The sequence below is a fragment of the Lycorma delicatula genome, chromosome 5 (assembly GCF_047948215.1).
Source record: "Lycorma delicatula isolate Av1 chromosome 5, ASM4794821v1, whole genome shotgun sequence".
Lineage (NCBI taxonomy): Eukaryota > Metazoa > Arthropoda > Insecta > Hemiptera > Fulgoridae > Lycorma > Lycorma delicatula.
This window is the reverse complement of record NC_134459.1, coordinates 147,821,127-147,844,236: the sequence shown is the minus strand read 5'-3', so window position 1 is coordinate 147,844,236 and position 23,110 is coordinate 147,821,127. Positions and strand designations below refer to the sequence as shown.

At 30.5% G+C, this 23,110-nt stretch overlaps 1 protein-coding gene across 5 annotated transcripts in view; it reads left to right on the top strand.

Moving 5' to 3' along the window:
* The window catches only part of LOC142325476 (uncharacterized), a 388,745-nt gene that overhangs the window by 313,049 nt on the left and 52,586 nt on the right, over positions 1-23,110 (top strand). For all 5 annotated transcript variants that reach the window (XM_075367290.1, XM_075367291.1, XM_075367289.1 and 2 more), the window contains 3 exons: positions 4,823-4,928; positions 8,692-8,784; positions 15,486-15,577. In XM_075367290.1, the coding sequence (XP_075223405.1) occupies positions 4,823-4,928; positions 8,692-8,784; positions 15,486-15,577 (291 nt within the window). The remainder of the gene's footprint in view (positions 1-4,822; positions 4,929-8,691; positions 8,785-15,485; positions 15,578-23,110) is intronic.

The following is a 23,110-nucleotide window of genomic DNA, read 5'->3' as shown; positions in this document are numbered from 1 at the left end:
CGGTCTCCGTGGCGGAGTGGTAGCGTTTTGGCCTTTCATCCAGAAGTCCCGGGTTCGAATCTAGACAGGCGTGGCATTTTTTTTACAGCTACAATAATTAATTATCATTAAAAAATAAATTGCATAAGTCAATTAAAAATGTGGACTGGAGTATAAAACTAAGACAACCTTGATATTACCGGTTTATTTAAATCTTGAAAATCATAGGAAAATATACCATACTATCAGCAAAGTTCATACATTATGTAAGAGGTAATTAACAAAATCTTACCAGTTATTTTTGAATAATTCACGTAATTAATAATTGACATTTTACTTATTGTTCTTTACTTATTTTGGTAAAGAAACGATAAAAAACATTTCCTAAATAGAAACATAATTATTATGTTTTTCAGCATAAAAGATAATAAAAATTTGTTTTACAAAAAAAAAATATGGAACATAATATATAAATAATAAATCTTATGTTAATAACTCTATCCTTGTGGAAGGACCAAAATTGGTTTTAAAGTAACCGAATCAAATTGAAATCGATGTAAAAGTGTTTTTATTTTGTATGTCACGTTATATATATATATATATGTGTGTGTGTGTGTGTGTGTGTGTGTGTGTGTTCATATCATAGTCCACGCGGTTCAAGTTCGATGCGACTCATATATCACATTCATGAATGAATTTGTTACAAGCAGTAACGACGTTACTGCACTGTGTTGTAGTAACCGAGTGTGACAAATATTGCTCTTTTCAATACCGTAATTCCATTCATGGAAAACAAATGAATAAAAGATGCGATACGTGTTTCAGCCGAGGGATAACCACGGCATATTATAACATTAGTTCCCTTGATACTTACTTGGCATCGTATATGAACGCACGCGTACACGCGCATCCACACTAGGCTCAAAATACGCTATGCTTCTATTCTAAATCTGCGTGCTCTCTTCATCAGCCTTACCCCTCCCTATCTGTGTTCATCAACACCCTAAAAATTTCCCCTCTTCATCACTCCCTACCCACAGTTTCCTCTCGTATATGTTCTTCCCTTATTCAAATGTCTAGTCACGGGTTGCTTTCCACGCTATCATATATCAAAGCATTTCCTTTATCAAAAATTCACTCAAAACTCTATTAAACTAAACAAGAGCTATGAATTACGAATATTACAATTTTTTTTTTCTTTAAATCAATCCGTATTTTTATTTTTATTAAAATGTCTCCGTAGCGTCGTAAACGCAATTCATTTTAAATAAAATTTAAAAAAATATTTTTTCTTCAATATTTGATTTACTTCCCGATATTTTTCTATTACTTTCTTTTTAACAGAGATTTCTTATTCCTCTATCAAAATTGTTATCGAATACTGTTATTTAAAAATAATTAAAATTTAGTTTAAAGATATATATATATATCAATTATTTTATTAAACAACTGTATTAAATATCTCATAATTACCCTCGTTAGGTATTTTCAAGTGGCTTTCTCCAGATTTAGGTCATCCCCTCCTAAAAAACCTACCGGGTTGGTCTAGTGGTTAACGCGACTTCCCAAATCAGCTGATATGGAAGTCGAGAGTTACAGCGTCCAAGTCCTAGTAAAGCCAGTTATTTTTACACGGATTTGAATACTAGATCGTGGATACCGGTGTTTAATTTTTCTCGTGGGATATCCTCATACGTCTCTGATTGGTTTAATTTTTATGTTGCCTTTATCTTTTGTACAAGTTTTATCTACACATCTTGACCCCATAGGGGGAATACAATCTCCAGGCGGCAGTTTCGGACGCTGCTGCTTTTCTGACGCAGTCTAACCTCCCGTATTTTTTATCTACACAGCTCATATGAGACGTGAATTAAGTTATGGAGAAAAATCTAATTAGAAATTGCAACGGTTTGCGTGATTTAAGCTGAATTTATGCTTTCGTGGATTGCCTTAAACAACAAAAGTTTACCTTTTTTTTTTTTACTTTTACACTGAAGATCTGCTGGTTTTTCATTAACTCAATTTATTTTTTAGTTAATATTTTTTATTAACTCTGAACCGCTAAAAATTATTTAAAAAAAAAATTGAAATAAAAAATAGACCATGCAATCTCAGCAGTTTGAGATTGATAGTACGGTATTAACCACAATTAATTTAATTTGGTTTGGAAAAAACATGGGACGGAAAAGTGGCCATTAGATCGTATACATTACAGTATTTTTTTTTTAGCTAGGAACAACAGTGAAATGTTACGAAGAGTTATTTAAGGTGTTTTCCTATAACACGTAATTGCTCTTTATTATAGAGTTTTATTGTGGTGTTATTTAAAAAGTTAAACACTTTTTCGTTTATTTTGCTAGAATAAATAACAGTAATCGAATAGTTTATACTACGAGTAAATATTATGTACTATCAATTCGGTTTTAAAATGAACTAATTTGTAGTTATTTTATATTGCAAATATTTTTGCTTTTTATTGTATGAAGAACATATATATATGCACACGAGTGCATAAATATAAATAAATACACTTTCATTTTTATATGAATATCCTTTTTTTCTTTAGTAATTTCTTTTCTTCAGCCTACGTTGTTTCCTTTTATTTTTATCTTTGTTTGAAGTCCTTTTTATTTTTAGTACATTTACATTAACGTATAAACACATTTATAAATATATACACTGTTTGTTAGGCAAGGGATCGTTGCTAACATTACCCAACAAGAAATTGTTGTACTCAGCGGTCCTGAAACCGATTTCGAACTACGGAATTCAACGACTAGCGAGAGTAACTATGGGGTACGACTAGCGAGAGTCGTACACCGATGCTAGAACAAACTACTGATAAATATAACAGAAACGCTGTGGTTTGTGAAAAACACTGAAATACACTTTTATCTGGGCTAGCCAACCGTTCGAGAGGATATACGGCAATTCGGTACAAGATACAAAATGAGACTGAACAAACATATGGACTGGCTCGCGGATAAACTCCTGGATAACAGCAAGGACGTTACGCACCTAAAACGACTACATATATTAGATATGTAAGTTATCCGAGATTTAAGGTGAATCGGTTACCCTAGAATGTTGTGCACCGTCAGAATTCTTCATTTCGTTTCGCCAGTTACTTTTGTTGGCTCTTTGATTTGTGTCACTGTTTCTTTTTTTGATTAGTTATTTTTTGCATGATTGGTAAGACTATTTTTGGTGTTTTCTTTGGTTTTTTTTGTTCTGGATTTATCAATGTCCCTTGGCCTCATCTTTCTATATGCTTATTTATGTTTATTATGTATTTGTGTTCACTATATAAGTATACATAAAGACTTAGAGATATTTTAAGTTGGCATAAAGGCTTAGAGAGATTTCAGTGGAAACCCTCTCTGCATGTCTTTTTTGTATTCAAATTTACTTACGGTTCTGGTAAAATGGAACCTATTGTAAATTATAAAGTACGGAAAAAAATATATATATATACACACACATACATGTACGACTGCATATATATAAATATACTTTCATTATTACATGAGATTCCCATTTTTTTTCTTCAATAATTTCTTTCCTTCAGCCTACGTTGTTTCTTTTTATCTTTCTTTGAAGTCCTTTTCATTTTTAGTATATCTATATAAATTTATAAATTATAACTAGAAAAGATATAAAGAAACATTATAAGTGACTGAAAACTATTTGCCTTAAGTCAAAAATAGATATACGATTATAATGGAGTGGTAAATCGTTAACTATTAAAGAAAAAATATATGAAATAAAATCTTTCCTTTACGGCTGGTATATGGTTTATTGTAATAGTATTAGATTATAAAAATATGAAGTCAAATCCATACGATAAAGTTGCAGTTATGAAGGAAAGGATATATTCTGGTCGTTGTAATTGTAGAAGAGGGGTAAAATATTGACAAGCTGAGACTCGTCATCGCAAACAGCATCAACAGCAGGAGCTGTATAAGCAGCAGCAGCAGTAGGAGCATATACAGCGAACAGGAGCATCAAGCAATCATGAACAGGCTTACCTTTTGACAAAGGCCGCACATTTGATAACTTCTCAGCAGGCGCTCCTAACGTCAAAAGATGCACCACCAGCCCCCGCCGAGTCCTTTAAATAACAACTTCTTTTAAAGTTATTTTTTTCTTAATAACTTATTACATCGTGTGTTTCTACTTCACCGCCACTCTTGTAGTTTTCTCTTGTCTCGTACTCTCTGTATCTTTCTTAATATTATATATGATATATCTATATATTATATATTTCTAGGTACTCGTCAATCTACTAAAATAATATTATTTTTATTCTGATAAAGAACCGTATTTATTTTTTTACTTATATTCAATACACTATGTGAATGTCTTTGTTAACCTTATTTTATGATACTATTTTTTCTAGTTTATTTTTTTTTTTTTTTGTACTATATCTATTTTTTTCAGGTCTTCTAATCTTACATGATTGGAGTTTGGTGGTATTTTTAGGTCGTGATACGAATACTCTTCTTTTTTTGATGGGCATCAAAGTAAAATCTAAATTCACCTTATATATTACCTTTCAAAATTCTTCTCTAAAATTTCTAATCTTTGAAAAAAAATTTGTATGAGATTATTTTAATTATTAAAATCATGAATTCTTCGACTTAAGAAATATTTACGTATTAATATCTCGAAATCTATTGAAGTAAAAATTAATTTGTAAAAACTTATAAAACCCCAAATTTTCTTTTTTAACTATTTAATGGTTATGAATATTAGTAAAAAAATTTTAGATTGAAAAATTACCGTTCTAGTCAATTTTTTACGATTTAATGTTTTTGTTTATTTTTTTTATTTTTTTGAATAGGTTGTACAGTTAAAGCAGAATCTCGACCATCAGATTGTTGTGGAAGACATTTGTCTTGTGGTACACCTTACAGTCCTTATACAGCATCTTCAGCTTTTAATACGAAGTAAGTTTAGTTTTTTATTTTTCGTTTTTAATTTATATAATCGTGCCATCTTTAATTTTTTAATAGTTGCTAATTAATTTTCTTAAATAATTGTTGTCAAGAGCAACAAAAATAGTCCTGGGTCTTGCCTATCTTTATATCCGCAGGCGCATTATTAACTCTGTTTCATTTGCCAATAGATGAGTATCGTGGTATTTATTTTGTAGATTATGAATAAATTTTTAACCCAAGTAATTAATTCAATATGCTTACTTATTCAATTCAAAACTTACATTATAAAATTATATAATCCAGTTATATAATTATTATTAAATAAAACTCATAATTCCTATCTCTAAAAACTCTGATATAAGTAATCTACTGTCATAATAAATAAAATCAGACTGTGTAATGACTTTATTAAATAAAAAATATACTAATTTATGGTAGTTATTTTTTTTTAAATTAAATATTAAGTGCGTATGGTTAAATAAATAAAGTTTAATACCATATTTTGTAAGTATAAAAAAAAATAAAATTTTTAACTTATGAGCCATACAACTATTTAAAGCCTAGAAATTTTTGCATAGGCATTGAAAATAATAATTGTAACAGTAATGAATGAATTTTATATCACAAAATAGGCTGATTATGTTATTATATATTTATTTCACAAAATGCTTTTGATATGTCTATGAAACAGTGTGAATACAAAATTTTCACACACAACATTATATTTAATAATATAATGTTAAAAATAATATAATTACTGGTTGGATGATACGATAATTTTGTTTAAGCGTAATTCTGTTTTATTAAATTTGTATACGCAAAAATATGCAGCTATCATCCTGTAAACAATTGGAGCATTGCATAAACGCAGTTATGTCAGTCGAATACGGTCACGACTTCTCCCATATCTCATCCACAGTATTTACATTTAATCACTACAGTGAACTGTATTTTTATCTAGCAGGCAGTTTTTCAACCTTTTTTTTATATCCTATTTTTTATTCAACTAAGAAGTATTCTAGTAAGTCAAATGCACATAAGAATACAAAAACAATATTATAACCGAATAAACATAATTTAAATGATACACATTTTCAAATATACAGAAGCAACAAAGATTCTTAAAACGTTTAGGCAAACACAAACTCCTCATTCAGCGGTACAGCACTCAACGCTCCTAGGGGTATTCTCCAAAGAAACTGATTAAGAACAAAACTTAGCTCAGAGATAGATAATTTTTATAACTTTCAACTTAAAACAGTCTTTTTTTTTTTAATTTTTTTTTTAATTTTCAAAACGTCCAACGATATGGAAACAAAATCTCATTCTGTTAAAAGGACACATTTTCCTTCCCTATGCTAGAATAAATCTCTTTCTCTCTATTTAATGTACTTTTAGTAACATATTTTTACTGTATTCTCGTAAAACTTTTCATCCGTAGTTTTTTTTTTAATTGACTGCAAATAACAGATTAAATTTTAAGTTTAAAATTCGTATTAGAACCTTATCTAATATGTATTTCACTGATACGGTAAAAAGAAAATGAAGAAAAACATAAAAAATTCCTCAGATAATACGGTGTTTTTCTTGTTTGGATTTCATTTATTTTATAGGATTAGGAATAGAGGAACTTAATCTTAAAATCGAGATTAAGCTTACGTAAAAACAATTTATTTGATTATATCTGCTGCAATATAAGGGATGTACACAGCATTTAGTAATTTTTCCATTGAAAAATTTATAATGGGGGATTGAAGAATTTCATTTTTACAATTAAATATTAAAATAAAATCAAGTTCTGGTCTTGTTTTTAATTCGTATAAATATATATATATGTATTGTTTTCCCTTTTGCCGTAGTTCGAAAAATATTGTAAGAATTTCTGGTTAAATTATACTTTAACGAGGCTCTGGCCACTTTTCGAGTTTTATGCGTATCTGTAGGAGCTTCAGAATTAACGGCTACGCTTAGACAGAATATAGTTCATAGTGTAGTGATTCAGATCTAATAAAAGACCAATTTTGCAATTAATACTCAAAGTTTAATGGCCATACAACATACTAGAGGTCTGAAAGTTACTCCTTGGAATGTTCCCCCACCTTGCTAAATGACCGTTATTCAAACCTTCTTTAATACAATGGATTTTTTTTATTTAAAAAAATGTTTAATGAATATTTTGATCTCAAAAAATATAAAATTACTCTAAAATTTATAAAAATAGTTCACAATATACGCACATAGTAAATTTTAGCTTTAGAAAATAGAATAATTAGGTACTTTTATCGAATACCGGCGCCAGTAATTATTTATTTAAATACGCAATTTATTTATTTTTAATAATATAGGAAATTTATTAATTAAATGCCATCAACAGAAAGGATAAAATAAAGTAAGTTTCCTTAGCAAAATGAGGTAAATTCAACTCGGTATGTGTATCTAATATATTGCAGCCGATTACCTAGAGTTGTTTCTGTATTTTTATCGTGAAAGCAGTTATACTTCGCTACCAATGTTTAACATGAATTTTGGGAATTCGCCTACTAACAAACCCCATGCCATCGAGTTACAGCAACTGCATGGCATTCTACCGGGAACCAGGACATGTTACATGTATCTTTACGCAACTGACGGTATTGTGTGAGTTACAACAAAGTAATTTCCGGCCGAAAGTCAATATGCGTGTGGATACATGGTTGAAAAATTCTAACTTCAGCTTCGTGACCGAAGTACATTTTCTATATAGTTGGGCCTTTAAAATATCGATTGTTTTTTTCTGCTGAATCGGATACAGTCCGAATACAGTAGTTGACTGGAATAATCTCATTAGAAATTATTATAACAAAGGTAAAGTTGGGGGAAACGGTATAGTCGTCGAAATAACGATGATCTGTTCTCAAGGCACAAAATAATTTTCGGCAGAATTTGTCTTGAAATGGCGAGTTTTAATTGTGAAAGTTAGTGGCAGATTGATTTAAATTCTGCTGAATACTATCAAAGACAACGTTAATGACAGTAGCATACTTTTATTCTGATTCTTGGCACGCGTACCAAACCAATACATTAGAAATGAGAAATCCCACGTGAAATCCTAGCCTCACCGAATTCATGTGGTGTCGCATGATAGGGAACGAAAACCGTTCCACCAAATATTCGGTGCAATAAGGGGCACTTGATCGCCGTAAATCGCCATAAAGCAGTCTTCAAAGTTAAATTAAAAAAAATGATGGATGAGTGTAAATAAATTACGAATGGTGGGAAAAGGTGGTTCGTCGGTGGAAAATTTCGTTGAATCAAAATTCAAAGACATCTTAAAATAAAGCTAGAAGAGTGAGACATTTCTGTTAATTGTCTCATGAAAGTTCTTCTTAGCCAATCGTTCGAAAATTCTTGTTTAGTTTCTCTTCCACGTTTTACAATTAAAGTTTAGTTTTTAGTAAAATAATTTTTTTTTTTAAATTTAATGATAAAATAAAAAGGAGAGTAATGTATCTAGGAGGTATGTATCCTTGTTTATTCCACCGCAGCTCAACGGCTGAACCGATTTAGATGTATGACCCAGCGTCGGAATACTTACATTACCGAAATTGTCATAAGCTATAGAAAAATATATATGTATGTTTAGATAAATTTAAGAAAAAAAATATACTATATACAAATACTATACAAAATTGTCAGCCGCACTCTTTAATTATTCTATATTAAAGAGCAATGTTTGTCAGCAATGTTTTTTTGGCAATCCTGTTTTTTTAATTTTTTTATTTTTTATTTTCAGTGTTAGATATTCACCATCTCTACCTCGTTCTGATGAAGTTACTTCTAGTCAACGACCTTCATTTTTCAGTTTTCATACTACTAGTGGATTCAGGTATTCATTCATATTTGTATATATTATATCTCCATGTCTGTGTTTATATGTGTGAATTCCACCGAGTTGGGTGCTGTTTGATAATAATTAATTGTGAGAAAATTTGAAACAATAGATGTTATCGTTCATAAAATTACTCATAACGGATTATTTAATCTAATATATTAAATAATATTTTTCCAACTTGAAACAAAACTGGATCTGCAATCTTTATTGTAAATTGGATTAAAGTGATTTAATTTTACAAGGTCAGTAGGTATTGAATTTTTGAGTTCTGAATTTTAAATCATACCAACCTTCATTAAAAAAAATTAAATTAAATATGAATTTTAGTGTTTTCAAATACTTAATCTATCTGGAAACAGAAAAATACGTTAAGTATTTGGAGACTGTTAATCTTTTAATGTAAAAACATTATCGACTCTCTGGTAATAAAAAAATAAAATAATTTGAGGAAGGTTAAAATTTTTTAAACAATTTGAGTTTACAGAAACGACTAAAAATATAAAAAGGACCAAGCGGATTAAAGGAAGAAATTTTATTAGCGGTGAGGGAATAAAAATTTTCAAAAGGGCGTTGGGGTATGTTATGAAAATCAAACACAATATTTAGTTCAATTTCATTTTTCTTTCAGTTTATACGATTCCATCGGTTAGTTGGATTATAGAAAATTTTTCTTTATTAAATCTTTTTCATTTATCATTCTAAAAGTTTTCTCTCTCTATTCCAAATTTTATTTTCTTTAGTTTTAAATCACTTTTCTTTAGAATAATTTTCTTCTATAACACTTTTTTAATCTGGCAAAGATGTTTCATTTTATCTCTCAGTTCTCATAGAACAGAAAATAAAATTTCATCAATGTAAGTCGGAAATTTTTATTAAACTTACAATCTTACTTAATTACTAATTTAAAAAAATACATTACACTTTTGAAAAATTAAAACATCTTAATTACTATTTCAAATCGTTAGGTTTGAATTGTAAAAGTAGTACAATTTCCAGATTTAAGAGTGGGAATGTATAATCCCTTAACCATTTAACTGATGAACCTTTTTGCATCCTTATATCCTTATAATGTCTCATTTTTTTCCTAATGTGTACATTGCAATCTGCTAAACTTTTTTTTTTGTTTTTTTTTACCTCCGGGTCCACCGTTAGGCATTGCTTCAGAGAAATGAGATGAATGATATGTAGCGTGTGTGAAAATACCATGCCTGACCGGGATTCGAACCCGAGACCTCCGGATGAAAGGCCGATACGCTACCACTCTTGCCACAGGGGCCGGCTTTCTTTTCCTAATTAGCCTCTAGGAATTACCGTTCAGGTATTACTTCAGAGAATAAATGAGTGTAAATGAAGTGTAGTCTTGTACAGTCTCAGTTCGACCATTCCTGAGATGTGTAGTTAATTGAAACCCAACCACCAAAGAACACCTGTATCCACGATCTAGTACACAGATCTGTGTAAAAGTAATTGCCTTTACTAGGACTTGAACGCTGGAACTCTAGACTTCCAAATCAGCTGATTTGGGGAGCCCGGCTATTAGGCATCTGCTAAATTAGTGAACAATGAGATAACACCCCCCCCCCCCACGGCAGAATGAGATGAGGATGAAATGTATGACTTGAATATAAAATATAGTCTTGTACAGATCCAGGCTGATAATTCCTGAGAAATGTAGTTAATTAAACCCCAACCACAAAAGTACAACGGAGTTGAATACTAGACCCCCTGTCTAGTATTCAACTCCGAATAAAAACAACCAAATTTTACTAGAATTTGGATCTGAGAATCTTTGACTTCGAAAATCAGCTGTTAAACAACTGATTTGCGACTATTAGTTTACCGTTAGACCAGTCCGGTTGGTTAATGTCTAATTTTGATTAATAAAAACGTTGAAGCCGATTGGTTGAAACAGCCAAAATTGAATGAAAAAAAAAAATTGATAATGATACTCTTTCGCTGGTAGTGAATTTTGTCAAACTTTTTTGGTAAAAGTAATTGGGCTGTTAAAATTTCTAATTATATTTATGATAAGATAAAGAACGCATGAGTAAAATTTTCATGACATCGCTTGGGAATATATTTTTTATACGGTAACTTTCCATCCCTCATTCGATCTTTCAAATGATTATATAATTTTTTTTTTGTCTCAGTCATTTGACTGGTTTGATGCAGCTCTCCAAGATTCCCTAACTAGTGCTAGTCGTTTCATTTCAGTATACCCTCTACAAACTACATCCCTAACAATTTGTTTTACATATTCCAAACGTGGCCTGCCTACACAATTTTTCCCTTCTACCTGTCCTTCCAATATTAAAGCGACTATTCCAGGATGCCTTAGTATGTGGCCTATAAGTCTGTCTCTTCTTTTAACTATATTTTTCCAAATGCTTCTTTCTTCATCTATTTGCCGCAATACCTCTTCATTTGTCACTTTATCCACCCATCCGATTTTTAACATTCTCCTATAGCACCGCATTTCAAAAGCTTATAATCTTTTCTTCTCAGATACTCCGATTGTCCAAGTTTCACTTCCATATAAAGCGACACTCCAAACATACACTTTCAAAAATCTTTTCCTGACATCTAAATTAATTTTTGATGTAAACAAATTATATTTCTTACTGAAGGCTCGTTTAGTTTGTGCTATTCGGCATTATATATCGCTCCTGCTTCGTCCATCTTTAGTAATTCTACTTCCCAAATAACAAAATTCTTCTACCTCCATAATCTTTTCTCCTCCTATTTTCACATTCAGTTGTCCATCTTTGTTATTTCTACTACATTTCATTACTTTTGTTTTGTTCTTGTTTATTTTCATGCGATAGTTCTTGCGTAGGACTTCATCTATGCCGTTCATTGTTTCTTCTAAATCCTTTTTACTCTCGGCTAGAATTACTATATCGTCAGCAAATCGTAGCATCTTTATCTTTTCACCTTGTACTGTTACTCCGAATCTAAATTGTTCTTTAACATCATTAACTGCTAGTTCCATGTAAAGATTAAAAAGTAACGAAGATAGGGAACATCCTTGTCGGACTCCCTTTCTTATTACGGCTTCTTTCTTACGTTCTTCAATTATTACTGTTGCTGTTTGGTTCCTGTACATGTTAGTAATTGTTCTTCTATCTCTGTATTTGAACCCTAATTTTTTTGAAATGCTGATCATTTTATTCCAGTCTACGTTATCGAATGCCTTTTCTAGGTCTATAAACGCCAAGTATGTTGGTTTGTTTTTCTTTAATCTTCCTTCTACTATTAATCTGAGGCCTAAAATTGCTTCCCTTGTCTCTATACTTTTCCTGAAACCAAATTGGTTTCTCTAACACTTCCTCCACTCTCCTCTCAATTCTTTGTATAGAATTTTAGTTAAGATTTTTGATGCATGACTAGTTAAACTAATTCTTCTGTATTCTTCACATTTATCTGCCCCTGCTTTTTTTGGTATCATTACTATAACACTTTTTTTGAAGTCTGACGGAAATTCCCCTTTTTCATAAATATTACACACCAGTTTGTATAATCTATCAATCGCTTCCTCACCTGCACTGCGCAGTAATTCTATAGGTATTCCGTCTATTCCACGAGCCTTTCTGCCATTTAAATCGTTTAATGCTCTCTTAAAGAGATATAATTAATATAATTATATTAATATTATATAATATTAATCCCAAATTTTTTAATACCAGTTACATTATTGTAGTTTAAACTGTTCTCAGGTTTAAAGCCTACTTTACAGAACTTTTTAACTTTAAAATCAGTAGTCTCAGAACTTAAAAAAAATATAATAACCGAAGGGAGTCATATTTTGACTGATCTTATAATTTTTCATTTTGTTTTGAAACTTCGAAAAGGAAAAGTACTGGAAAATTTATGCTCTAATTAATTTGTTAAGGTTCCAAGGAAATTTAAGCAATAGTAAACAAAATTTGGCAGAATTATTTTTTTAAATAATTATTATTATCGGTTACTATTGTCCCGTCATATATTACGTAATCTTCTACTGTTTTTATTCAAATGAAATTTTAAAAAGGGTTACAATTTTAATAACAGGTTGTTTAGTAAAGGTTTACGTAGTAAATTCCGCTTAGATATTACGCAACAGCAAAAAGATTTAGAATAAGCTCCTTAGAGTAAGGTCGTAGGGTCCGGTAAGCAGGCAAGTTACAATTTTATGGTTCGTCGTACTTAAAACTAAGTGGTAGTGAATAATTTACATGTGCTTTGTCCGACCGTGACATCCGGAACCATCCAGTTTGTTATAAGAACGTAAAGAGGGTTAATAGGACAAGAATTAAGTTATTAATTTGCTTCGATATCCGGATCGTTATGTGGAACTTAAAACTATTAAAATCCTTAAAACTCTTGAAATTAAAGCTCTTTATAGTTAAATAATTAAATCACTTCCTTTAAGATTATAAAATGCCTTTTAATAACATTACATTTTATATATAATTTCTTTAATATGATTACGGTTTACAGTACAGTTTTGATATACGCGTAACCAAGCCTTTTGTGAAATAAAAGAAAAAATGTATAATTTTCATCAAGATTTTAAATTGCTTATAAATTTCTTAAAAATGAATTTTTGATATTTTATAAAAATTAAAATTTGGTATAAAATTTGATTGATCCATCTTTTTTTTTATTATTACTGTGTCCTTTCAAAAAATTGGCTACAACTTTTTTTCGTTACTGTTTTGAATTTTGTATTTTTATTGTATTTTTTTTGCAATATTGTTGGTCTTCTATACAAAAATATTTTATATAAGAGAAGCATGGATGATTAGGAAGAGAGAGAAGGACAGATTGAGGCTTTTGAGACATTTTTGAGATAATTATTGACAAGTTACCTATTTTGTCTTCTTGGCAGTTTTAATAACGGTGAACTAATAGTAGCATTATTGGGACAAGTTCTAGAAATCATGATGTATTTCTTTGAGTTAATCTATATTTACTTTCTGTTTTATCTTGTTTAACATTTTCCAATCATTTGAATTCAATCCCTCATTGTATATTCTTGTTATCCTTTTTTTATTAAATATTTACAATTTTCCAATCCTCCAACTTCCGTGGTGAAATGATAACTTTCTGCCTTTCAAAAGATTCTGACCTTGAATTCCCGTCAGATTTGGCATTTATATAACGGTAAAAATTCATATCTCATCCAAAACGTAGAATATATATATATATATGACAATCTTATTTGAGAAATAATCCGAATTATTTTTTTCAATACATTCATTTTTAGTTGCATTAACATTAAATTAAGGTTCTTAGCGACTTATCAGTGTAATGTAACTGTAACGGTATATATGTAGTCTTGAACAAACTCAGGTTGACCATTCCTGAGACGAGTAGTTAATTGAAACCCAACCACCTAAGAATACCAGTATCCTCGATCTAGTATTCAAATTCGAATAAAAGTAACTAACTATCTTTATTAAGATTTGAACCTGAGAGGTTTGACTTCGACGCTGATTTAAGACGACGAGTTTATCACTAGATCAACCCGATGGTTTATCCCAAATTTTACTCCTAATTATTTATATAAATAGATAAATTTTGGGACATTTATTGTAACAATCAAGAGTTACAACTCTTTTGTATCAAACTTTTATTTGCATAACTAATCGTGTATTTATTTTGAAAAATTAATTGATTAGGATTAATTTAATTTAAATCTTACGAAAAAAATAATACTAATAAATAATATTCAAGAAAGTTAAATGAAATAAACGTTAAAATCTGTCATGATTTATTTAAAAAATAATATAGACTACAATATAGATTTTTTTTTTGTTTTTTTTTTATACTGTATAAATTATGTTATATGAATTTAAACTTATTGAAGGATAAAAACGAAACCCTTTTTATACAGTGATATTTCATTTCTTTTCTAAAATCTCTTTAAAATGATTTTTCTATCATAACTTTCGATTTCTATTAGTATTATGAAGATAAAGTATTTTGTTGATTAATTCACAATATATATTTTTAATTTCCTCTGACAGGATAGAAACAGTGTATATAATCTCTACTCTTTCATGATAGAAAGGAGTAGATAAATATTTGCTTTCACAGTTAGCACAATTGTCCTATTTTATCTTACTATTTCGACGCATCTAAAAAACTTAGATAGAAGAGGCACCAATCAGAGTTTTTTTCTTTCACAGCAATGATATTCAATGTACAGACCCTCCCTAGGGTGGAGAAAAAAAATATATATGTGTGTAGTAAATATGACATTTAGCAATAATACAACTGATGTATTCCCACCACATAATAACTTCCGTATCATGATGGGTTTGATATGTTGATGTATATTCAGTTAAGTGAAAAAGGGAACAAGAAACCACTTCTCTCCTCACTTTCTCTACTAAACGACATCCGTGTTATTTTTTAGAATTGTAATTCTCTTTTCGGGAGTCATAACCCTTATAATCGTTGTTATATCTTGTAGTTAATGTACGTGTGTGGGGTAGAATTTTTTTTATTTGTGAGAAAGCCCATTTAGTTCTGGTTTATTAGAACTAAAAAAATTGTAATCAATTAAAAAATTTACGTATTCCTTGCCTTCTGTTTTCTGCCTTATTTGCCCTCTGCTTACAGCATAATTAAAAGTAAATAAATAGAATTTTGCTAACATATTTTCTGTATAACTTAAATAAAACATTCTGTTTTTTTTTTCTTTTTAGAAATGCCGGAAACACGACTGCACAATACTATGGTCAAGTATCTGTCAAGAAAGAACCAAGTGACTTAACCGTTTCTACATCATGTTATGATGGTAAGTTATACAATTGTTTTATATCTATGTTCCTTTGGTTATTTTCCTACTCATTTATTCTTATATTTTAAAATAGAAAAAAATATTAAAAAATAAAATGTACGACTAAAATTATGAAACAATTCAAAAATTGTAAAAATGCAGTAAACCTGTTACATGAAATCTTCCAGCTTCGTATTGTACGTCATGCTTTATATCAGTCAACATTTTTTTAAACGGAAAAAATTAAATATTGTTTATATTTTGTACTCACAAAAGTTAATATTGAAGGTTTTTCTGTTTTTTTGTACTTTCATTCTTGTGAAGAAACATTACATTATATTAGCTGATTGTTTTTTCTTTTATCAGTATATAAGATTCTGTATTTATTTTCCTTTGATACTAATCTTTTAATATCAAAGAAGTCATTTATTTAATCTCCACTTACTCCACGTTAATTTCCACTTTACTTAGTCTCCAATTTGTAACTGTCTTCAAAAAAAGAGGTTATGAATTCGATCAGTACTTTGCTTTTTTATGTTTGTTTACGCATAACGTTTTTCCTATTAATCTGACTGAAATAAATCTTGTTGTAATCAATGCTGCTACGTTTCGCGGTGATACCATGATGTTGAGAAAAACGTTTAGCCGCAAATAATCGGTCTGGAAATTGCCAAAAAAATCTTTTCGCCGACTGGCGGGTACGTAGGGCTAATGGAAATCCTGATATGGTTACTATATGGATGCATCACGTTAGATAATGTTATATGGCCTTCTGTGGGCAGGTAAGGTGAGTTTCTGCACAAGATATGTAGCACCGTTAATAAAATCATCAAAAATCGAGATATGTCCTCATAAATCTTATAGACCCAATATACATTATATTGGTTAACTAGCATTTCTCCCGCCACCACCCCATTCGGTCGCCCTAGAGCATAGACCAAATGTCAGTGCCATGATTCGGCTACTGTGCCTCTAAAACAGTTTAGCGACCTCGTTACCTAAAAGCTCCTAGTGAGCTACCTATCAGCGTGAGCGGATTAAGCAGGGTGCTATTCACCATCCGCTTATGTGTCCCAACCGCTCACTTGTCAAACTAAATCTAGATCGGAGAGGCGCACCCCTTGTTACTAATTACTAAAAGTCATTAAAGTTAATAAAATAAAAGACAGCAATTTAGGCTGTCACGCCTCGGTCGCTGTATGCCAGCTAGTGCCTGTCCACCATTTAAATCGCTTGGAGCTTGTATGTGGCTGGTGGCCAGCCATTATCTCAGGAAAAACTTCCCACAGCGGCGCTACAGGAATCAGTATAACCCAAATCAATTAAAAAACTCTACCGATGACGGTTGAACTTCGCAACCTCATCGAGGAACTCCCACACGGTCCGACAATGCGGCTCTCGCCACACTGACTCGCCGTTTTTGAGCGGCCAGTTTTCCCCCTGACCTGTATGTTCCAGGGTGACCCGGTCTCTGCCACCCCCCCCCCCAAGAGCAGGGCAGTCGAACATCATATGCTCGTTCGACTGGACCTCCCCGCAGACACACAACTCATCAGCCGCTAGGCGAAACCGAAACAGATATTGTTTCAAATTCACATGGTTGGTGAGCACTTGGGCACCCGCTGCCCTTAAAAATGAATTCGAGGGATACCATCCCCTCAGATCCTGTATAAACCTATACAAGGATCTTCCGTTATTCGTGGTGTGCCATTCAAGCTGCCATGCCTCCATAGCCTCTTCCGCAGGCGGGAAATGGGCAACTGAATACACATTATATAAAAAACATTTTATAATATATATATTTTATATACATTATATAAAATAAACAACACCTGCAGGACAGAGGAAATCTTATAATTCTATATACGTGCTTCAGATTTACATGTTCTTTTGCGGTCTCTCGCAAGGTCGGACAACCAACCGATAATGAAAGTCGGACAACCAGATTTCTTCATCGTAACATAGTTGATGTCAAATCGAAGTGTAGCACATTATTCAGTCCTCTGCAAGGTTTCTATGCAGGTTTCCTGTGTAAGGTTGAGAAACCTTGCACAGGATAAACGTTTTTCCGTTTCATGAAGTATTTTTTTTTTTTTTATCATATGGCTATTCAGTACCTTACGTGGATCTAAAACATTCAAAGCTAAACCATCTAAGCTCCTGACCTGACTTATAGCAACATAAAGTTGTCCTTTTGCAAATACATCTTTCCCAAAGCTATAACAGCTCTATTTAATGTTCTCTATGTAATGCCCAGCTTAAAATTAAAGGTAGCATACGTCTTTCTACATCAACATATCCCCAAATGTTGTACTTAGAAATGTTGAAAATGTTGTACTTAGTAATGTTTGTAATAGGTACATGACCTCCTTCAGCTTTCATTTTTATACCTATTGTTTTGTCATTGAATTTTATTACAACAGCTTTTGGTTTGGTAACACCTCTTTCCAGTTGGTCCCTTCGTAGGACAGATCATTTGAATTTCTTTACAATTCCCATAGCGCCGTTAACTAACTCATCAAAAATCGGATTACGCCTTAACATAACTCTTGAACCCTCTGCCAATTGCACATTATGCAACAGACCACCACAGTTATTGACGTATTTCTTTCTTTTTCTTGTTTAGCCTCCGGTAATTACCGTTCAGCTAATACTTCAGAGGATGAAAGGATGAAATGTATGAGTGTAAATGAAGTGTAATGTTGTACAGTTTGACCATTCCTGAGATGTGTGGTTAATTGAAACCCAACCGCTAAAGAACACCGGCATCCACGATCTAGTATTCTAATTCGTGTAACAAATTCTGACATTACCAGGATCTGAACGCTGGAACTCTAGACTCTTTTCAGTCACTCTGGTCTCTTTTCATTTCGTATAAATCTTTCGCCTTTTACGGTTATTGACGTCTACCGGAATAACATTCATGGGGAGAATTTTCCGATGTGTTGCAGCTTCTCTTGATTCATCAATAGCGTTAATAATATAAACTGTATTTATTTTAGATATCATATCGGTCATATTACGATTATATTCGTCAACTAATTTAATAGTTGGGAATATTCATACAGATTTCCATATGCAAATTTGTCTGTTAAAGTTACCCTTCTTCACTCGTAAAGCATTTCCAACCGGTTAGTTATAACTTCGCCAAAACGCAAATTATTTAATAAGTCTATGAACTCCATGTCATTTCTTTGTCTTATATTTATCGTTAGCTGACAAAATGAAAACTGATGCCAAAAATGTGTTTCTGCTTCACACCAAGGAGGTTGAACAAAACACCAATAGCCTTTGACTGGAGGCAGATGCATTATATCACCAAAAAGGAGCACATTATTTTCGCCGAATAATTTATCATTATTAATCAGACAGAAAATTATGAAATAATTATTAAACAATATGGAACCGTCATCAAAATGCGCTAAAAACTAAGAAATAATTTCGTTTAAATACTTAATTAATTCCTTAGACACTTTTTTGAATCGGTGCCAAAATACATGATCATACTTATGTCGCAATTATAGATGGCGTATATAAAAAGACATAATAATCGCAGACGGAAAAGCAGTCATGGCGCATAAATATGAATTCCACTGACGTAATATCGGTATTGGTTTTTAAGAAGTATACTACGTGTATAGTATTATATGACAAATTTATATTTTATCTAGAAATTAATTTTGTAGAAGCAAGCGCCGATTCAATAAAGTATCTAAGGAATTAATTAAGTATTTGGACGAAATTATTTTTTACTTTTTAGCGGATTTTGATATCGGTTTCATATCTTTAAAAATAATTACTTTTTGTTTATATTTCTTACTTTCCTTGCAGTTTCCTTTTTCTTCCGTACTAATCTCTCAAGTTCGTATTTATTGTTTTTAATATCTTCAATCTTTGATCTTTCTTTTTGATCTTAGTTTACTCTTTTAGTAAAAGTTTGCTCTTTTACAACTTGAGTCTCATTTTAATTAACCTTAATAATCCCTTTTAGATTCATCAGTTCTATCAATTAATTTAATTTTCATCATTTTCATATAAATTTCTTTCGTTGATCTCCATGACAAAAGAGTAGCCGCGTTTTTTTGGGGGGTTAAATTTCTGATTGTGTAGCACTCTTTATACGCTATAAGATTCATTTTTATCATTAAAAAATAAATTAGCTGTAACCGGACATTAGTCCGGTTACAGCTAAGATTAGGCAAGCTTTGTTTAATCTTTGTTTCTTGTTATTCACAGTAATAAGTGATCTGTTATTTCAAACTTCTATACTTCTGTTTTTCTATAAATTTAAACTTACAACAATAAATTTTAGAAATTTTAATTCTTTATTCTTTAATGAATACGTAATAAGAGTAGATGAAATAAATTCTATTTGATTGGTTGAAGCCAATAAATTTTACGATTCATCTTAAAAAAATAGCAAAAATAAAGTCTTAAGTATTTAAAACAACGGAAATTTATAATTACGTGCGCATTAGATGCTTTTTTCTGCTAAAGTTTTATTTAAGTAGTAGACTATATTATCATAACATTTTTTAACATGCAGAAGTTTCCTCAGTAAAACTTATGCATTATTTATTTTTTTTTTTAAATTATTATTTTACTTGACATATATAAAAATATAGGAAACAATATTTTTACATTGTGTTTTTTTTTCATTAATTTATCTTTTCCTTACTTTTAGTCGTCTAATGTTTTTTTTTTTTTTTTTAATTATTTCCTTTTAGTGTGCTTATTATAGTTGTTTTATAACCAAAATTTACATCTAATTGTAGATTTTCATTGTTTATCAGTGGTATTGAGGGTTTTTTAATTTTTTTTCTAAACTGTATTTAAGGTATTTTAATTATTAAAGGTATGTATTAAATATAATTTTATTTTTAAGACGAATCGACGTATAATCTACATTTATACTTGTCTAATTATTCCGGGTGTTCGAGTATTAACTCAACAACTCTGATATTGAGTAAATAATTAATTGATTCAGATACAAAAACGGGCTATACGAATTTTAAAAACATTAAAACTGAAAGTTTTTTTTTCAAAAACATTCAATTTGTGTATCATAAGTAATTAGTAAATTGTCCAACCGGTAATCGATTTCGTGTCATGTTTGTTGTTTCATATCCACATCTATTGAGTTCTAAAATTGCGTCGAATTTGTGTGTCTGAATTTGTTTCAATTAACCACTCTAAGCATTGTGCTTCATCTGTAGATTCATGGCGACTGACGTATGCGGTTACGTACCGCAGTGCTATCTGGTATTTACCGAGGGAACCTGTATGTGTTACCGTTAAAGAGAGCCCAATTATTCTTTAATAGGACTATTAATTTTTTTCTAAAACAACAAATTTGTTCACATAATTTTCGGACACCATGTATAATTAATTATACTACTTAACTACATCAATAGCTTTTTTTTCAATGATTGGCTTCGTTAACATTATCTTTTTTTTCATTATAATGATGGTAAATGTTACTGCTGTAATTCCTTTTTTTTCAAGAAAAAAAATCGCGTAAAGTGTATAGCATTTACTATGTCTCCCTTTAGAGTAATGTTTCTGTATTTTTTCATGTAATATGTAAATGTTGAGATGTACCCTTTCTTTATTTATACCTAGGAAATCTACATTTTTGTTATCATGTAGATGAATTCTGTAAATACAAATTTAGATTCGTTTTATCTTAGAAAATTATTATGTGTTATTTTTACTGCAAATATCGTCGTAAACAACAATAACACTGAGGTTATTGATATAATTAAATTAATTTGATTAAATATCAACATGTATATTAAAAGATTTTAATTTACACTTACTCATTCTTACATCTTATATTGTATTTTTTTTTTCATTTTTATTAACTCCAAGATTGGGAAACATTTTATATATTTAATTTTAAATTATTTAACATTTTGAGTCGGAATTATAAATTATTTTTTATCTGTATAACTAAAATTACGATTTTTAATAAGCATATGAACTAATAATTTAGAGTAATTTTAATTAATATAAATTTTAGAATAAACGTTTGTAAAACATTAGATAGTTGAATGCATATTACAATGCATTGTAATTAATTGAATGCACACAAGTTTGCTATTTTGCATTCAACCTGTTGTAAGGAGGGGGATTTTATAAAAGTAGGGGGGCTACGATAAAGAGGGGTAGAAGAGGGGTGAAGGCGTCTCTGATTTGTCAGCCTCCACATCCGGAACGTGCGCTCCATGCAAAGTACGCCGCACCGCCCTCGGGCTGTAAAATGCCAGCCCTCCGACCCTACTTTTACAAATATTTTCTTAATTTTCAATATAGATCACTTTATCAGACTAGAAAGGGTGGTTCTATATAGATTCTTGAATTTTTTTCCTTATTATTATTGGTTTATAAGAACACGAGTTCACGTTTGTTAGGGCTTTGGTTTTTTGTCATTCATGACGTGTCTTATATCTTAATCTCAATATTGTTATCGTAAAATTGATTTTTATCTTACAAAAAAATAAAAATCTTCTTATCTTATTTTAAATTTACGGTATTTTTTTGTTATTAAAAATAAACCACAATTCAAAATTAAAAATAGATATCTTATCTGTGAATACAAAAATAAGGATAAATTTTACTCGTAATTTTTATTTAATTTGTTTATTTTTTAAATGTATTCTCTAATCTTAATAAATTTTTTAATAAGTCTCATCTTTTAATAAGTTATTAATAAATTTTAATTGAATTACTATCATGAAATAAAAATGAGATTACTTCAGTTGTACAGACCGGGTAATCAGTCACTTTCCTGCATCAATAAATAATACTTTTATACATTTTGCATCATAACTAAGAAAGTTTAAACGAGTAAAATATATTTTTCATCCTAATAAGTCATCAAAAAAAGAGATCGATTTTTATAAAAGATATCTGATGAAATGTACTCATGTTTAAGTTAAAATGAGGTCATAGGCTACTACTTCCTCAAGTTATCATAAATATTTTTTCATACTTTAAGTGGATACAAAAAGGGTCCAGGAGACAGATTAACAAATCATTAGCCAGGCTTAGATCTCACTATAACCAACAAAAATTTAAGGAAAAAGATTTTCTTAAGAAAAGATATAACTAACGAAAAGATAACGAGAACATAGTGGCAGTTACATACGTTAGAAGTAGATAGGATGTAGCGGCCGGCCTCCGTGGCGCGAGTGGTAGCGTCTCGGTGTTTTACTCAGTGGTCCTGGGTTCGAATCCCTAACTTTTTTTTTCACACACGCTACAAAGTATTCATCTCAACCTATGCGATAATTGCTTAATTGCGGCCTAGAGGTTAAACAAAAAAAATAAAAATAGGATACTGAGCTATCCTCAGTAAAAGAAATTAGTAGCATTTATGAAATTAAATCCCTGAAAGTTTGTTTATTTAAATAATTGAAAATACAGTGCGTTCGGAAAGTTGCTGTACACCGGAGTTATGCAAGTGTAGTGACGATACTTTTTTAATTATTACTTGTATTTTTATTTCATTATTTTATAAAAAAAATAGGATATTACGATAACTGAAAT